General features: G+C 35.8%; 1 protein-coding gene across 6 annotated transcripts in view; it reads right to left on the bottom strand.

The window, feature by feature from the left end:
- Positions 1-515: 515 nt before the first annotated feature.
- The window catches only part of LOC145981493 (solute carrier family 2, facilitated glucose transporter member 1-like), a 214414-nt gene continuing 196089 nt past the window's right edge, over positions 516-18840 (bottom strand). For all 6 annotated transcript variants that reach the window (XM_083114758.1, XM_083114755.1, XM_083114756.1 and 3 more), the window contains 6 exons: positions 14849-15199; positions 13826-14039; positions 13418-13605; positions 10673-10885; positions 6889-7092; positions 516-5287 (listed from right to left, as the gene is read on the bottom strand). In XM_083114758.1, coding sequence (XP_082970884.1) covers positions 5144-5287; positions 6889-7092; positions 10673-10885; positions 13418-13605; positions 13826-14039; positions 14849-15199 — 1314 coding nt within the window. In that variant the 3' untranslated portion in view covers positions 516-5143. The remainder of the gene's footprint in view (positions 5288-6888; positions 7093-10672; positions 10886-13417; positions 13606-13825; positions 14040-14848; positions 15200-18840) is intronic.

The following is an 18840-nucleotide window of genomic DNA, read 5'->3' as shown; positions in this document are numbered from 1 at the left end:
CCTCAAGTTCAATAAACACAGGATCCAAGAAGTTTCAGTTAGGCACACATCTCACACCCTAATCGACACCAAAATCAAGGAGATGCATGCAATTATGCACTTTCTGCATGAGCTGAATATCGACAGCGGTCAGGCTCATCATGTTTGGCTCCCGCTATTACAACAGCTCAAACCCATCATGCGCACCAGACGAAATGGCTACTCCAGCACCCCTAGCGGTAGTCGAGGAAACAACAACAGGAACCGGAAGTCAACCTAACAGCAAAGCATCGAGTTCCCAAGTGGATGGTGGCAGAGGCCACCAAAGGACGAGAAGGAGAGAGAGAGAGAGAAGTTTCGTGGATATATCTTTAGTAACTTGCTTACGTCTTATATTATCAACCGCGTTGTTTATTCCCCTCAATATGATATGTATTTTTATTGTTTAAATCATTTTGAAACAACCTGTTCATAAAATTGTGAGACCCTGTGTGAACTAATCACTAAAAATAATAACTGAAACAAAGGCTTCAAACAAATATGTTGTTTATTTTACAAACATACTTCCACTCAACAACACATAAAAGTCTACAAATACTGCATCACATACTTTTTGTAATTTTTACTACATCATACAAACAGTCACAATTCTCGCTTAATCTGTGTAATCTACAAATATATATATATTTATGTACATAATATATACAAGTATTCTTATTTTGTCTACATAAACCAAAAAAATAAATCTATTTAAATATATATCGCAATATAAAGTATTCTGTCTTTGAAAAAGCACACACATATCCTTCATTGACAAAGGTTCTTGCTTTCTATAAAAAAATAATTTGAAAACCAGTCTAGATGCAACCATTTTGGCCTTTGTAAAGGTTTTGTCAACATTATAATATCATTGGAGGAGCTACCTGAGTTTTCTGTCTCCTCTTAAAATTCAAAATGTATGTATGCTTCACAGTTAAAGGTCCCATCATTGATTGAAACATTACTGTTTGTCACTTAAAGACAAAGATTTCCTTGTTCTGAGTATTTCTGAAAAAATCAGTCATTACTTGTATGGTTGTATAATGGTATAAATGAGTATTTTTCATACAAAACTAAACTTCAGACTCCGCAAGTTGTTTTTATTGGGTGGCACATTTTGGGCAGAATCAGATCCCGTCACCACATTTCTTTATCTTCAGAAACTACCTAATTGTTATAATTCATATGTGAAAAGTAGGGAAAAGTAAATGGGGTGATAACCCCCCTTGAAGTATATAAACGCTACGGCTGAGCCTGTACTGATGCTGATGTACCGGTATCGAAAAGTATCGGTTGGATTTTATTTACCGATACCGACCGATATTTTTCAGGCATTTTGATCATTCTTGGGGAGGGGGGGGCACAAAGATGCCATCTGATGCTTTCACCGAGTCTAATTATTCTGGAACTTGTGCAAAATTTGAATTTACAGTCGATTTTGTACCAATGCGAAAAAACTTTTGTGATTACATAACAGGTATTTTTTATATTCTGATGGCCAAAGCAAAACTGGCGACCTTATGCTTATAATTGGAGTGCAGTACTCACTCGCTAATATTAATCAATACTTTGAACAACTTCTAGTTGTTACAACTTTTGGTACGAGTTGAAATTGGTATCAGCTCAGCTGTAATAAACACTAACAATAGTTGTGTCCAAAATAGAAATCGACCCCTTCCTTTGATGTGATTACCCCATCATGTGTAGGACGAACAGAAAATTGTGATTTAATATGCAGCAAACCCCCCAACACACACAATGTAAGATGGTGGTTTAATGCATTTACTGGCTGAGACGAGTGTTCGAAGCAAAGGACATAGTTCTAATTATTCACATTGAGTATTCAGGTAACATCTCATTTCAGACTGACGTTTCTCTGCTTCATTGAGTAGACTATATCAAATTTGAACATCATGTGTATATGTAATTCTGAATTTCTTGAAAAACATACGTCAACTCTGAATTATATCTTTTAGTTTAACAACAAAAGCAAATGAAATGCAGATAGCAGTACTTTTGTTAGATGAATGAATATTATATATATTGTACATATTGTAATATCATAATCAAAATGTATTCACCATGCACAGGCTATACACATTGTAAGAGTTTTGAATTGGAACAAAACAATTGTAAAAAATAATTTTGAAATATCAGCTTAGTATTATAAAATTGACTTTTCCTCAACATGTATAAAATTTTGGATCTCTTTAGCATTAGAACAGGGTTATATATAAAGGCAGGTTTTTCACTGCAGCCTCCAAGCTTTCTGAACTTGCACACTTCACATCAACATAGGATCTATCCACTTAATGTAATATTTTCTAACATCTGATATCTCCTTAGGCAGTTCCTTCTTTGCCAGTGTCCCAGGTAATATCTTTTTCTTGATCACTTCAACATTTATCTTCTTTCATTAACTCTTTCTAATACAGTTTTATTTCTTCATCTATACACTTCACATGCTCCATTCTTTGCTGTAGCCACATGTCTAAAGCTTCTAGTTGCTTTTTCCTCACGTTTTCATAGCCCTCAAGTTTCTGCACCAATATATCCTCTCAATAATCAAGAAAATATATTGTGCATGGTATTGGTATATATTATACATATGCCCCCCACCTGCAATTCATGCTTACTTGAAATTACAACAAATACCCTCCTTCCATAATATGAACTCAAAGGTCACTCATACTTTGGACGTCTGTCTCGATTTTCATTTCAAAACTTTCTTTTATATGCAAAGAAGAGGAAGATTTTAAGAAAATGTTTGTGCATATCAGCATTAATTTACACCAACATTCTCTTACTTTCTCTAGAAAAATTTGCGTAGATCTTGAATAATAGGACTGTTGAAATGAAAAGAATTTTTGTCAGAGATGTTTGCAATTCTTGTTTAAGGGACGTTTAAGGCTTGACTGTCCCATAATATAATGTCACAATGCATACAGTTTATTCATTCAGTACATTATACACGTTTTCAACTTGAAACTTATTCTCACCAAAATTATGAGCAATATACAGGGTAATTCAGAAATTTTTGCCAGGCTTTTTTGGTCTACGGTTTTCAAACCATCAAGAAGAAAATTAAACTGTCAACAGTATATAAACGAAAGGTATCTTAAAAAAGTTTTTTTACACGTAGGATCAACACTGAAATCCTAAACAACTACAATGTGAGATGTTCAAGCAACAATCAATTTTCCTACAAATGGTCTAGCATTGATATAACTGTTTCTGTCCAGCAACAATTCTGGTCTTCAGTCCATCAGGGAAGGTTACAGGGGTCGTGTAAACAATGGTCTTAACATATCCCCACTAGGAGACATCAAGCAACATACTACTAGGTGTGGAAGCGATTGGTCCACCATACCCAATCTTGTCCAATAAAATGCATGTGAAGAAATTCTCGGACAATTATAGCATTACTAAATAATTTCCAGGGCTAGTTTTATTTTATTACTTCTGGTTTGAAAAAGTTGCAGAAACCTCGTCAATAATTTTGAATTAACCTGTATGTTCAGCCTCGTACATAATGTATCTGGAAGTATATTTGTATTTTCTTTAGTATACTGTACGGAAGAACTTCAGTCAATATGTTGCACATTTAGACTTGGAACTCAAGGCAACATAACAAGGATACTGTAATAATACTGGAAACTATGTTCTGAATAGAGCCAACTTGTAACCTTTGAGTTTGCTTATTGTAGATCACTTCAGCATAGACTGCGATCTATAGGCTACCAGTAATGCAATTTTGAATTTCACATTTCAGGTATTGACAAAAATACCTAACTAAAAAAAAATTAAGTACAAAAGAAGAACCTAATTTATTTCTCTAATATTTACATTATGCATTAAATTGATGCTGCATTCTGAAGTGATCTAGAGTCTTTCTTTTTTAACATTTCTTTCCCACAAGTCTCACTTTTCAACTCTCTCAGAAAAAAAAATAGTAATCCAGTAAGTAACGTGATTGACATTTTGTAACGATTAACATACGGTACGTATATAAATATATGTGTATATGTATAACCATATAAACATTCACAAGCACATTTCTGTTATATTTTGTTTTTACACTTCTCAAAAACACTTTTGACCATAGAACTGTTCTTATGGAATTATGTTGAATGACTAGTAACATGGTTATTATTACTCAATGAATGAAACCATGTTCAATTGTTGCTGTGTATTGAGCATTGTTCATCGATGGTGAAGTGTTTCAGAAGTAAATATACATGACAGAGTTTACCATCTATTGCTAAGGTTTCTGGATGTTAATTTTTAAAATGAAAGGAAAGTATGTAATGAACTTATGGTTTTGTTAAATATTAGCTTTTTTATAAACTATACTTCTAGTAGGAATGATATTAATATTACTGTCACTAACCTTCATTAAAATGTAGTTATTTCTATCGTAATATGAGTATTGTGAACGTAACAGCTTAGTTTGTAAAATACATTACTGCCTTGGTGGCCAGGCAGGTTTAAGGTCATGACCTGGCCTGAGCAGGTGTGTTTTCTTCATCGTCACAAGTGCAATTAGCCAAAGATGGCAGAAAAGCAAGAAAAATGAAAATACTACAAAAAACGCAATTGATGTGAGTATTTTCTCAAGATTCATACAGTCCTTTCATTTCACTAACTACCCAGGCTGGTCACAAAAGCAGTGCACATACAATGAGTAGCAAACATGTTTTTTTATCCTGGTTTGGAATAAACACTCATGAGAATTTACACCACTTCCAGCTTCTCGACAAAGCAATAAATTAATCAGCTTTTGTGATCACATTTGGACCTATGAGACACTTGAACTCTCAACAATATTATATCAATACATGGCGGCAAATACACCAGTGTTTTTTTTTCTTTTGCACTATTACAGATGTTTTACAAGGCTGCCGTGATATGAAAAAATAGTCATATAGCGATAACAGCTATCCCAGAAGACAGTCTCTCACAGAACAAAAGTTTGTCGGGTTCTATTGCAGTAGAAGTTCGTGTCCTCATTGAAGCATCACTTGTTGTGTGGACAAGCATTAACATGCTTCGTTAAGCAATTAAAAACACATTACAACAAAAAAATGTTAAGTCGAAATCTCTCACTACTATAACAGCGTGCTTTTCACTGGTATGACCTTTGCCTGAACATGGCACTAATTTCCTCCATTGTCTTGTTCTTTGTTTCAGGAACCTTCTTGTAAACAAAAACGATGAACAAAGCCAACAAGACAGTGAAGATGATGAATACATAGCCACCCATAGCTTCCTATAATGAAAAGGAGTGCATTTCATGACTAAACAGATTCCATACTATATGCCATGTGAACATGAAATTAATTTAATTTGAAGTACACTATTATTATTAGCAAGAGTTAATAATTTCGGAGCGAATTTACAATACCGGAAGTATCTTCATTTGCTTGCAAATTCGGCATACTCACTAATTTTGGCCTCGTAATCACGAATCTGCAGTTAAAATTTGAAATTGCAAAATAAGTTGAAAAAAGTGGGTCCTTGAACGGATTAAACACCCTTGATTTATGAAGAAAGCAGCTATTTTTTGCAATGATTGGCGTTTCAAAACTATGTTTATGATCCTTAATTTTAACTATGCTTGCCTAACCTAACCTTACCGTGAATGGTTCATGGGGCAAACATGTTTTCCACCTTTACGCAAGATGCCATTTTCTCACATGCAAATCAACGCTCCATGCAATGGGTCTTACTTATTGCACAACACTTGAGCAACGTTGTGCGGAAAGGAAGACGTCTTCATATCAGAAAACATGGTTTCCATTTTAGTGTATGGAGAATCATAGCGGTAATTGACAAGGTTATTTTGCAATTTCTAGACGTGACCGCCAAATTTCAACTGCAGATTCGTGATTACGAGGCCAAAATTAGTGAGTATGCCGAATTTGAAAGCAATTGGAATACTTCCGGTGTTGTAAGTTCTTACCATAATTTCAATAGTGTAATGCAGATTAATTGCCTATAATAACAACAAACAATAAATAATTTATACTTGACCGATATAAGTACCATATAAAAAGAAAAAAATGGCTAAAATAAAACTTATTAACCACTATATGTTAGTTTTGCAAATATTATTAGCAACTGAATACTATATGTTGTTTTCCAAGGGCAGTAAAGAGTTAAGGTGGTACTCTTTAGTGATAAAATCCAGGCCCATGACTAGAATCGACCCCTAGAAGGGATTTTCTAAAACAACTAACTTTCAGATGGTTTAGTGCAAAGAATTAAAGTATGCACATGTGTATATATGGACTTAAATACATGCATACCTTATCCCCCAGGTACACACTTTATTTACATATGGATAGTAACTTTTAAATTATTAACATTATAACTATTCCATGTTATAACTTGCTCTCCATCCAGCAATTAAATGCTCATATAGTCATCAATTAGTACACCCAACAGCAAAAGAAACAGTAGGCATATTGTCCATCACAATTTTAATTACCTGTTTTCCATGATGTAATGATGATGAAATAAAAACGCCAAGAAGTAGAAGTTAATGTACTGCTCGATAAATGAAAATTGGGTGTTTTCGACCATAGTATTGTAGCCTAATCTGTAGTGAAACAATGAGCTAAAATTTGTAACTAGCATTCGTAGTTTCCGAGAAATATTTTTGTATTTTAAACCTTGCATAATTTTAAACTTCCCCCTGAAAACATACTCAACACTGTGGCCTGCATTGGGTAAAAATCAGCCGCAACATTTAAGGGTTAAGTAACAACCCCTGGAGATGGGGTGAGAGATAACAATAAGGTTATCCACCCCAATGAGAAAGATCACTGATCATCCACTGACACCATAGGTAAAATCTGTTATTCTTACCTGAAGAGGCAAGAATGCAATGCCTACAATGAAGTTTGCGGTCCAATTAACAGCCACGGCAATACTAGTAGCTGCAGGCCTGGCTGACTGAGAGAAGAGTTCTGTGACCAAAAACCATGGAATTGATCCTGGACCAGTGGCAAACATGACAACGAAGAATATGACCAGAAATATACTGAAATATGACACCCAGATGGCATGGTCCTGTAAAGAAACAAATACATTCACTTTAAATCTACTCATGATTTTTTTAATGTACATAAATAGCAATAAACTTATGGGCCATTTCATCTCAAATCATACGGGTAAGTAATAAATGTGTCAACTTTGAATTTCAAAATCAGCTGAAAAAAATATATGTTAAAAGACCACATGATACATGTCCAAAAATAAAATATTTTTCTTTTCTCTTGATTTGTTACAGTGTTACAAGCTCACAAAGAAAGGCACTATTTGACAAAAAAAATTGTGCAAGGAAAATAATGCAGTATTCAAACCACTGTAAATTAAAAACAAAAAATGGTAGAGACTTAAGGTTTCCTTTGTTTGAAACGTTATTAAGGAACATAATTAAGAAACTCTCCAATTCTAAAATTAAGAATCAAAATCCGTGATGATAAGTTGATAGCACCTGTATGATTTGAGATGAAATCAGCCTTATGTGTAATTGACAAATGCTGATTATATTTGCTGACACAGAAGCATATATAAAGTAATATTTCAGTTTTTAAAATACTCTTTTCGGTGTTTTAAAATTACCTGTTTCATTGTATTACAGTATTATTTTTTAAAAATCTTGTATAACTTTTTATCTTGCTATACGAAAAAACATAGTGATGTAAATGTAAAATCATATTGAGTGATGTTTTGATCTGCCTCTTGCGCAACAAATTTTTCTCAAAATCTACCAGTTACTGTGAAATATTGTTATTACAGGATAAAATTTTAGTATATGAAAGTCACACAAAGGAAAGAAAATCTAACCACAAAGCAGTTGCCCCCCTTCTTTCCCCTTACTATACTAAACCTTATCTACTAAGGGAAAGTAAACTGTTCTGCCCCACCATTTTGGCACCTTGCCACCACAGGTTTGGAACCTAATCGCTGCCACTGAGTATAAGCTATGATTGTTACCTAAGAGCAAAGTCATCTGTAAGTTTTTCCAGGGGCCAAGCAAAGCATTTCTCCCAAAAACACTGCTTCAGTTTGAAGTTATTATATTCCTGCAACAGTCTGTATGAATGTTGCTTGTAATTATCAATCCTTTATAATAAATGAAGCAAATTACTGTAACTGAAATGAAATGATGTGTGGGAAATATGTCATTTTAAGCTGGCATTCATTTTCTAGGGAGGAAATGCTCCCCTTGGCCCCTGCCCCTCTGGGTTGCCTATGTGTCAGTATGATCTGTTATTGTGCCTGTAGAGACTTCTAGAGTTGACGAGCTGTATCTTTGCGGGTGAACCCTGTCCAAGCCTGGCTGCGCAGTAGCAAGGGGGAGGAGCTACCGGCTGCGGGTCATTACCTTTGCGTTCTGTCCTTGCTGTCTACCACCCAAATGGCGAGTAGGTGGCAACTACATAAACGTATCTCTCTCATACTCTGGCGGAGTAGCCAAGGCCACCCGCAAAGATACAGCTCGTCAACTCTAGGTACTTTATGCCTGTAGAATGGTCTACAAAGACAATTAATAATCAGATTTGCACAGGCTTAATGTAGGGTTGCCCAAACTTTTTCATATGCAGGTCCAGTAACTACTTGAGTGGTTGACCCTACGTCATGTTACATTTTACTTACACCAAAGATAATGTTTCAAATTAAAATTAGAAATTAAATAAGTACTTCAATAGAAGTGTAGACTGACTTGCCATGTTAGCTTGTGTTATTGTGTCTTGATGTAGCTTGAAAAAGTTCTGGGAAACCAGAACAAAAGTCACAGATAAAATAAAATAAAAAAAACCACTAAAAATAACTGTGTTAGATTATTTTGCATCTATAAAAAGTGGTTATGTGAACCTTTAAGAAGAACATAGATATTCTGGAAAATAAATTTGTTCACCACTACCAAGAACTTAAACTAAAAATGGCAAGAAACTGTGTAAATATTGCATTTCTAAGGAAGTGTGTTGAAGAAGGAGTCACTCCCAGGTTTCTGAAGTGGGGATACAGACCATTGAGTGCAGCAGGACAAGAAGGCAAGGACAAGGCAATGAAGATGGTGTTGAAGAATGCTGTGAAGGAAGCATATGTCATACGTATAAAGTAGGGATGGGCCGATATGAAATTTTGGCCGATACCGATAAAGTACCGATATTCTACCGATCCAATATAAAATTAGAAATGGTCCTTGAAGAACCTGAAAGGTTCATTGACCTCCTTAATAAATGTGTGTTTCAAGGTGACTGCAGTGAAAAAGAAATTACATATTTAGACATTTACTTTTTTAGAAATAAGGGCATGGAGATTATCCATAAAAATTACAACAAAATGGCAGAATTTTGCACTAAATTATCAGATATTTATCGATATATCAGATCGGTAAAATAATCGGTAACTTTACCGATAAACCGATATCGGCCTATACTGATAGAGTACCGATTAATTGGTGCCATCCCTAGTATAAAGTGAGTTGAATAGGTCATACTATGAAACTTACAAAAAAAGAGCAAGCATAATTCACCCAGTAGTATGGGATGCAGTGAAGGAGGAAGTGCAGGAACTAGTGTAGAAGGAAAAGTAGGCCAAATGGAAGAGTGCAAGTAGAAAATTAGATAACCTCAAGCGAAAGGAATAAACATCTACATGGGCATGGGGGATACAGAGAAGAAGGTGATCAAGCTGCCAGTCACAAAGGGAACAAAACAGAAGAAAACATATTAAATATCAGTGGGGAAGAAATTTCGATAGAAACTTCAACAGGTTACATAGCACCATGGGTGTCGGAAGGGTAAGTGGAACGGGTCGTTGCCCCCCTCCCCTGGAAATTGACATCGTTCATTTAAAGATACAAGAAAATTGAAAGTTTGTTGCTCTTATTGTTAAGAACAGAAATAAAGTTCATTTAGTTAGTATTCGAACAGAATAATCAAAGTAAAAATGCATTGGATCGATAACATTGAATGAAAAATACAGGAACATGGTTATATTCTACCATTTCATCCAAAGAACAAATGGTTCTACAGTTCTCAAAACTATAAGAATTACAGTTGTAGGTGAGAGGTCACACAACAAACTTTATGAAAAAAAATCCCTCTAACATTTAAAGCCTTTTATTGAACGAGACGTGCAAAAGTTAATATCAAAATGCATTTCAGATACTAACTGCATAAAATGCAAAAGAAATAATGGAAAACATTTGTGCTGGTATTCACTCGTTTGGCAGACCGAGTCTACGCATTCATATAATAATAATTATTATTATTATTATTATTATTTTGAATAAAATTTATTTTTGTTAGTTTATAATATTTATTATTGTATAATGACATTTATAACCGTGGTAATAATACTTATAATTTTTCTACTATTCAACTTTTATCATTTGCTCGACCCCCCTTGCAAAAAGTTCTGGTGACGCCCATGCATAGTACACCTTTTAAGGCCGGATGTGACCCATGCGTGATAGTTTGGATGGCCCTTGTTTAATAATAATCTTCAAATTATTAATTAAATTGCATCCTCCACACTTTAATTTCATAAATAATGATGTGCATTTTCTGACATTGATCAAGCCAACACAACCTAACCTACATTAATGTATAATGTTGAATAGCAAAGTGCGTACCTTATATGCCAAACATATGGTTAGAAGCAAAGTGTCAATCATCATCCCAGTGAAGCCAACAAGCAGCAGTGTCTTTCTTCCAGCTTTTTCTACCAGGACTAGGGATACCAATGTCATAATCACATTCATAACACCCATAGCAAGTGTGGCATACTGGGCAGTTTGGTCATCCAACTTGGCAACTTGGAAGATTTTCGTTGAGAAGAAAATTACCTGGAAAAGAACAGATTCATGTATAAATATTTGCAACTGCATAAAAATATTTGATTCTGCATTTTTTTTAAATAATACTTAGAAGCTTAAAAAACAAACAAAAAGAAAAAATCGCGACACAATTGCCCTTTGAAGGCTGACGATTACCAAGTAACATTTTGTTGCATGATATTTGGTCAACCAAGACAGTGAGTCCCTCCACGAGACCAGGAATTTCTGAAAAGCAGACATGACAATATTCTCATCTTTCATTTATCTGATGCAGTGCACGAAGTGGAAATTCTTAGCTGGGAGGATGCTTTGTCAAGTTTGGGGATAGGCGGAGAGATGCTTGTTATGAATCAACATGGAGATTATGCAGATGGTGGGGACTACCGATGCAATAACTTGGGGAAGGTTTATGAAAATTTTGTTAACTCGGGGTATAGCATCTCTCCATGCCCCCTCTCACTTTGAGCACTGATTTGATGTTCATTTAAGAAGTTGTGCCAAAAGGGTGTGAGAAATCCCCATTGTGAGCAAGTACTACTTCCTGTTAGGTGGTTTTGTCGATTGAAAACCTATACAAATAATTTTTAATTTAAATAGTATGTGATATATTAATTTTCTTATTTTCTTTGCTGTAAAGGTTACCTGAAGTTACTGATGAAATTAATTCCCTTCATTCGTCATTCCTGATTGAAATGGGTTATTTTACATTGCTTTTCTACCATTTTGGGCTAATTGCGATACCGGGGACATGAGATAGATGAAAGGACAACCACAAACATTTATGAACCTGCCAGGGTACAAAATCCCAGGGTGGAGGGGGAATTCCCCCACCAATGTACTTGTCCTAAAATTAAATTATAAATAATTAAAATTATCCACACCCCCAAACTTTTCCTTGGGGGGAGAGTTTTTGTTCAAACAACAAAAAGACAAACAATTAGTTTTGAAGTCGAATATGCTTTACTGGAATAATATTGAAAACACACACCAAGAACAAACAACAAAGGGCATCATCTCTAAGAACATTGAATCCAGCAATTCCCAGAAATTAGTCCGGCTTGTTATTTCTTCTCCATTTCTCATCGCCTTTTGTCAGGTACCGCAAAGTATATAAATAAAACACATAAAAGCATTTAGATGTGAATTTTATATAGGAAACTATTATTTTCTTATTGTCTCTTAATTTTTGCCCCTCTCCCTAGTGTGTGTCTGTTCCTCCCCCCAACCCTGCCAATCTGCAGTGATTTCGCACCCTGTGTCTGCAGAGGATTATACTGGTTACAGGTCCAGGCACCAGAGCCTCGTTAGTCTGCTATGTGGTCCAGGGTGTACTACATGTAAGTGAGGTTGACATTTGGGTATCTTAAGAAAGGGTCACCTCTTGCATCCTGCTATTGATTAAGCATTACAAGATGAAACACATAAAAATATTTTAAATTCCATTGAATGAAGAAATGTTTGAAGTCATAATACATAATTCTAATGACACAGCTATTTAAGTTTATTTCTATTAACTTAATCCTATGCATTTATCCAGTTTTAAGAAAAATTCAATTGTGCACGATGTAATATTCATAATTCTCAATGTTTCATATTTGTACATCTAATTAATATGAAAAAATAGTAGTTTTTTGGTTTTATAAATGAAATTCTAGAAGAGATATTTGTATAGTTTAGTAATAAATATATTGGGTTGGTGCATAAGTTCATAGTGTTTTGTTATGAGTTGGAATCACTGCATTGCCAAGAGTTCCTTGTCCGTTATTCCATTGTTATTGTTTAGTTTGTAGTTTTGTCTTTGTGAAAGCACAGTGTATTCTAATTGTGAGCACATTTTGTTTATTTTGCGGAGGAAACAAGAGGGAGTGTCAAGTGGATAAAGTTGAACATTTCCGGCACATTCTGCACTTCGATTTTAACCGAAGATCAAGTTCAGCAGTAGGAAGTATTTCCTAATGAAGCTGCGCTTGAAACTTGGCTAACTGATTTCTTCATCTCAAAAACAATTTGTGCTGTGTACGGGGCTAATGCCATATACTGAAAACACAGCAGTTCTACAGGCAAAGCATCGAACTCCTCCCCAACGTTGGTAGATGGTCATTGACAATGGAGGCGACTACATTACTGACTGAGTGAGTGTTGTTGTGACTGTGTATTGTTAGACTACAATAAGAATGTTTCATCTTACCACCTGTGTACTTGTGTTAATTAATTATTGTATTCCTGTTATAAAACACTACGAACTTATGCAGCGACCCAATACTTTATTATACATCTTTTTAATAAAGAATGATACAGTAGCAAATTATTATGTTGAAAAAAGTATTCAATCCGTGGATTAGTGAGTACTTATTTTGAGTATAATAATACTTTAACCACAATAAAGATAAAACTATTTTATGTACATAAATCATATGAATTTCTTTGACAAGGGTTTGAAACGGAGCTCAAAATGTTGAATACAGAAAAAAAAGAGAAATATTTCAAATGTTTGATATGTAGAAGTAAATAATTTAAACAACCTTTAATGTGTATACTTACTGCATTAATACCAGAAAGTTGTTGGCTGATCATAACGACAATCGCGATGACTAGCGGAATACGCAAAGCAGGATTTGAGAACATCTCACGCAAAGTAGTTTTCGGCACAATTTTCATGGCTTCATATTCACTTCTCATTTCATCCATCTCGTCATGAACTTCAATGGTTCCTCTCAACCATGTTAATGCTAGTGAGAAAAGAACAGAGATGGTGAGACTGTGAAAATAATAGAAGAAAAAGAAGATGCAACACAATAAGGTAAGTTATGTTTCTTACAACTATAAGCTATTGTAGGCAACATCCTGCGAGTGTGGACACTTGAATGATTCTAACATAATCAATAAACATCATGCAGAATGAATCAAATTCACTTATAGTCTTCCATGCATAACATTTGGAAAACATACCTCTCTGTGCTTCTATCTCTCTGCCCTTGTTCAGCAACGTGTATTTTGGAGATTCAGGGCAAATAGGCAAGGTTGCGATTTGGAATATCGCTGGAATGATAGTTATAGATAGTAGAATAGGCCACTTGTCCTCTGTTCCCAAAACAGACTCTAGACCAAGGATCTGAGATACCAGGATAGATATTGTGATGACTAATTGGTATACAGTACCAACCTGGAATAAATATTAAATTTCATGTAAGTATATACTCGTAAAACAAGCACTTTATTGATCCATAAATAATGAATTGCAAAAAAGATATTAATTGTAGCAGAATAGAATCACAAATTTTTGTTTCATCCAAGTAATATATTCATACTAAGTAGGAATATCCGTAATATTTTCAAAATTAAAAATATAGGACAGAATAAAATGTTATGGTGAGTATGTGGCTTAAAAAAGGTGCACTGTACAAAGTTGATCTGAAAATTTGGAGGAAATTTGAAGGAACTTATGTGTTGTGACTGTTGCATGGGTAAATGCTCCTATGTAGTTGAGATCAATATTTCAATTTATAAAGTAGGGCATACAGGAATCCAGTGATAAAGCATGGAAGGTAGAGATCAGAAGAATGGAAGATGGAAAGGGAGAAATCTTTCAGTAGATAGGCAAGCACTGACCAGCTATTGCAGATTACATTAATTTTGAACAAAGATTCCTTAAATGCACTTGGCATAACAGCAACATCACTTGCCTGATACAATCTCATTTGAAGTAATTTTAACCTTCACCATAGTGTTTAGTGATTGGATTCTTGAGATAGTCTCCATGTTGGAGGCTGAAACACTGATTCTAACTGCTTTTTGGGGTCTATTATCTAATAGACTACTGCATATGTACATAAATTTTCATTACTTTTACAATAGCCCATTGCAAATATTTTCATTTAAAGTAAGCCCAAATGGCACACACTGTAAGTGCCCATAGAATTTTCTTCATTGTATTAAAATACATGAATAACAAGAAAAAAAAATAGTACTTACCGCACCACGTAAATGCACAGGTGAGATTTCAGCGAGATACATTGGTGCAAGCCCAGCATTCAGGCCTGAATTTATACCAATGAAGAATCGTCCAGCTATTACCATTTCATATGAGTTAGCAGATTTAGCTGCTCCTTCCAGGATTACAGCTATGACGACAAGAATGTTGTTAATTAGAAGCCCTCCTTTCCTCCCAAACCGATCTGCCATGTAACCGGTTACGCATCCGCCAATCATTCCACCAACACAGAAGATAGCAACTGCCATTGACCATATCAGCGTCACCTGTGCTGGTTCCACATCCTCTTGTGTTCGGTTGAAGCGGACTGTCCTAATCCATTCTTCAATGAGCTGAAAGAAAGAAAAGGAACAAGCTATTTAATTTAGAATTAAGTCTGTAGAAGGCTAGCAGAGGTAAAGAGCTTTAATTGCCTGGGAAAGAAGTGGCAGAGACATTGAGCTTTAAATGCCTTTCAAATAAGAACCAGAAGTGGCATGGTGCCTTAAATGCCTGGGAAAGAAGCAGCAGCAGAGGCACAGAACTTTAAATGCCTGGGAAAGAAGAAGCATCAGAGGCACAGAACTTTAAATGCCTGGGAAATAAGAAGCAGCAAAGGCACAGAACTTTAAATGCCTGGGAAAGAAGAAGCAGCAGAGGCACAGAACTTTAAATGCCTGGGAAATAAGAAGCAGCAGAGGCACAGAACTTTAAATGTCTGGGAAATAAGAAGCAGCAGAGGCACAGAACTTTAAATGCATGGGAAATAAGAACCAGCAGAGACACGGAGTTTTAAATGTCTGAGAAATAAGAACCAGTAAAGACATGGAGCTTTAGATACAATGGGAAGAAGAACTAGTTGAGGCACAGAGTTTTAAAATGTTTCGGGGAGGCAGAACTATCCATGGACCTTTAAATGCCTGGGAAATAAGAACTAGCAAAGACCTGGAGGTTTAAATGTCTTGAGACGTAAGAATCAATAAAGGCATAAAGCTTTAGATGCTTGGGAAGAAGAACTAGCGGAGGCACAGAGTTTTAAATGCCTGGGAAGCAGGACCCAGCACAGGTATAAAGCTTTAAATTCTTGGGAAATAAGAACCAGTTAAGGCATGGAGCTTTAACCCTCAACTACAGTTGTGATGTCCCATGGACCGGTGCGTTCCTTTTGCTTGTAACCCCGCCATTAATTTTGACCTTGAGGCTACCTATCTTTCAGTACCTTCCTCAACTTCAGTGTGCTGTGAAAGCATGAAGGTAAATGTTCCATTATCTGCTTCTGCGGTGTTCTATTTATATACTGCGGTCCCGTGGACGTCACGACTTTGTTTGAGAGTTAAAATCACCGAAAATTTATTATGATCAATAGACAAGAGAATGGCAGATTTTTTTAATTTGAGGCATATACTGAATATAGGGACCCATGGTTTTGAAGAATGAATGTTAAACATTAACTAAGGACTAAATTCTAGTTGATCAGATGTGTGTAAATACTCAGTTAAGATATATTTTGGCTTAGTGAATTTGTTTTCCTTGAACTCACAATATAAACAAAATACTATTTTTGAAAAGTTAAAAACTAATGTTTCGCTCTCAAAACTACGTAATTGTGTTCAGTGAATAACAAAGCATAAGACATGATTAAATTCACATCATTTAAAATATGTCTTGATATATTGATATAATTTTTTTTCATAGAGGTCTTGTGTTAGTGCCCAAAATGTTCAAGAGTGTGGTTAAGGGTTAAATGTCTTGGAAAGAACTAGCCGAGGCATGGAGCTTTAAATGCCTGAGAAGGAAGAGCTGGCAGAGGAACTGAACTTTAAATGCCTGGGAAACAGAATGCAGCAAAGGTATAGAGCTTTAAATGCCTGGAAAATAAGAACCAGTTAAGGCATGGAACTTTAGATGCCTGGGAAGAAGTACTTGCAGAGGCTCAGAGCTTTATGTCTTGTGAAGAAGATCTAGCAGAGGAACGGAGCTTGAAAAACTTGGGAAAGAAGAGCTAGCATTAGACAGAATATGGAAAAGAGAACTAACAAAGGACACAGAGTATGGGAAAGAAGAACTAGTAAACACAGAACTTTAAATACCTGGAAGCAAGATAGATAGAAGGGGAGACATAGAACCAGATGAGGTACAAAGTTTTATAAAGAAATGTAGGATCTGACATGGAAGAAAGGGGTGACACAAATAAAGTAAGATAGGTCTACATGACAGTGGCACCTGTGAAGACCCTTGGGTGGTGATTTGGGGTGGGTAGTCAGCAGAAAGGATTGGTCACACTGGTGTAACACATAAACAGGTGCAGTAGAATAGTAAAGAAATTTTAGAGTCGAGATGCTATATCACAAAGAATAAAATAGAGGTGGTTGGAGACTTGTATATCTTAACAAGGGCAACTGGCCTACTAACTGTTCAAAACTTTTTTGGGGGGTTCTCGCCACTCTTCACACAAAACTTTGGATTTCCAAAGTGATGGGATATATCCTCAGAGAGATAGGGGGTGTTCTAGTGGTCCGAATTCTGTACAGAAATTTGGTATTTTAATTGCTGATTAGTTGATTGATTGTTCTATTTGCTTAATTTCACTTCGCCTTTTCTGCTAGTTCGACTAATCGCAAAGATGAGGATGAAATTGGTGAAAATATGACGACAAATATACACAGCACAAGCCCAACTGAGGATTATAATGACTGTGAATCTTTTGCCTTGTTAGTCTGCATAATGAGCCCAGGGTACTACGTAAAACGGAAGTTGACGTTTGAAAGGGCCACCCCTTACACTCCATTTGCTGATTAGTAGGGACATTGAATTTTCGCGATACGCGAAATCGCGAAATGTGAAAAAAAAAGATGCAATTTTGAACATTCTGGACGTAACTACACCCCCAATGATGAAATATGAATGAGTTTTATTCGCGAAGTAATGCGAAATGTGTGCTTTTCCACGAAACGAACGCTTTTTCGCGAAATAACCGTGAAATATCATCAAATTAAGTAGAAAACACGCAAAAACCGGCAATCGAGGTTGTGCGCGCAAACTGTCGATTTGTAACAAAACGTTTGCCTAAAGTTTCCTACCACTAGCAGCTGAAGAACGTTTTTATCTTCGATCACATCAGGAAGACGCTGTAAATTGGGATCTCCCACGCACATAATCTCAGTTCGAAAACTTCTCTCCCTGTCAAGCTGCATTCCTTTCTTCCCCCGAATGTCTACTCCACTTCCAGTTTCATTGAACTTGCTAGCTGTAGCAGCGATAAGATTAGTCTGTTGTTTTTTTTTCCACCGCTGGTATATACCGCTGATCTAACATTTTATTTACCGCTCTCCTCAGTTTTTATTTACCATAAATTTGTCTCCCTACTGATTAGTGAATTTTGTACGTAGGTTAACAAATTTTCAGGTTGCGAATGCAAGGTTAGCTATTGAAAACAGCAAGGACCAATTAATGTTGTAGTTCAGTTCTTGCATAGAGATACACAGATGAAAAATGAAGGTGACTCAAAACATGCTTTCCGCTTTTCCTGCATTGGTTATGAAATAGCAGGAAATGACTATAATTTGGGGCGAAATATGGCAAGGCTACATAACGAAGCAGTGAACCTTGACGTTAGAGGAAAAGCTTGGTTGGTGAAGGAATGAATCATTATGTCCCAAGGTCACGGTCACTGTGCTGTTACTGACCTGCTCTGGAAGGGAAAGATCCGGATTTGCTTTAAACTTGTTTGCCTTATTTGTCACAAAGAATCAATACTGATTGGAAGTTTTGGTTAGGTCGGCAAGCTCTTGATTTTCGTCAGAGTATATCTGAGGGCTGGTTGTTTCTACAGGGTGGTATCCTTGCCTTATAGGTCAAACTTTGAACAGTGTATTTCGCTCAGCGTTATCTTTATCAAAGGTACTTCCGGTTTTCTTCGAACGTGAAGCTTGTTTTCTAGATGAATTCTCAGTTCGCGTTATTGGAGGTAGTACAATGGAATGCATAAGTATTA

The sequence above is a fragment of the Lepisma saccharinum genome, chromosome 29 (assembly GCF_977018435.1).
Source record: "Lepisma saccharinum chromosome 29, izLepSacc3.1, whole genome shotgun sequence".
Classification (NCBI taxonomy): domain Eukaryota; kingdom Metazoa; phylum Arthropoda; class Insecta; order Zygentoma; family Lepismatidae; genus Lepisma; species Lepisma saccharinum.
This window is presented reverse-complemented; position numbering and strand designations above follow the sequence as displayed.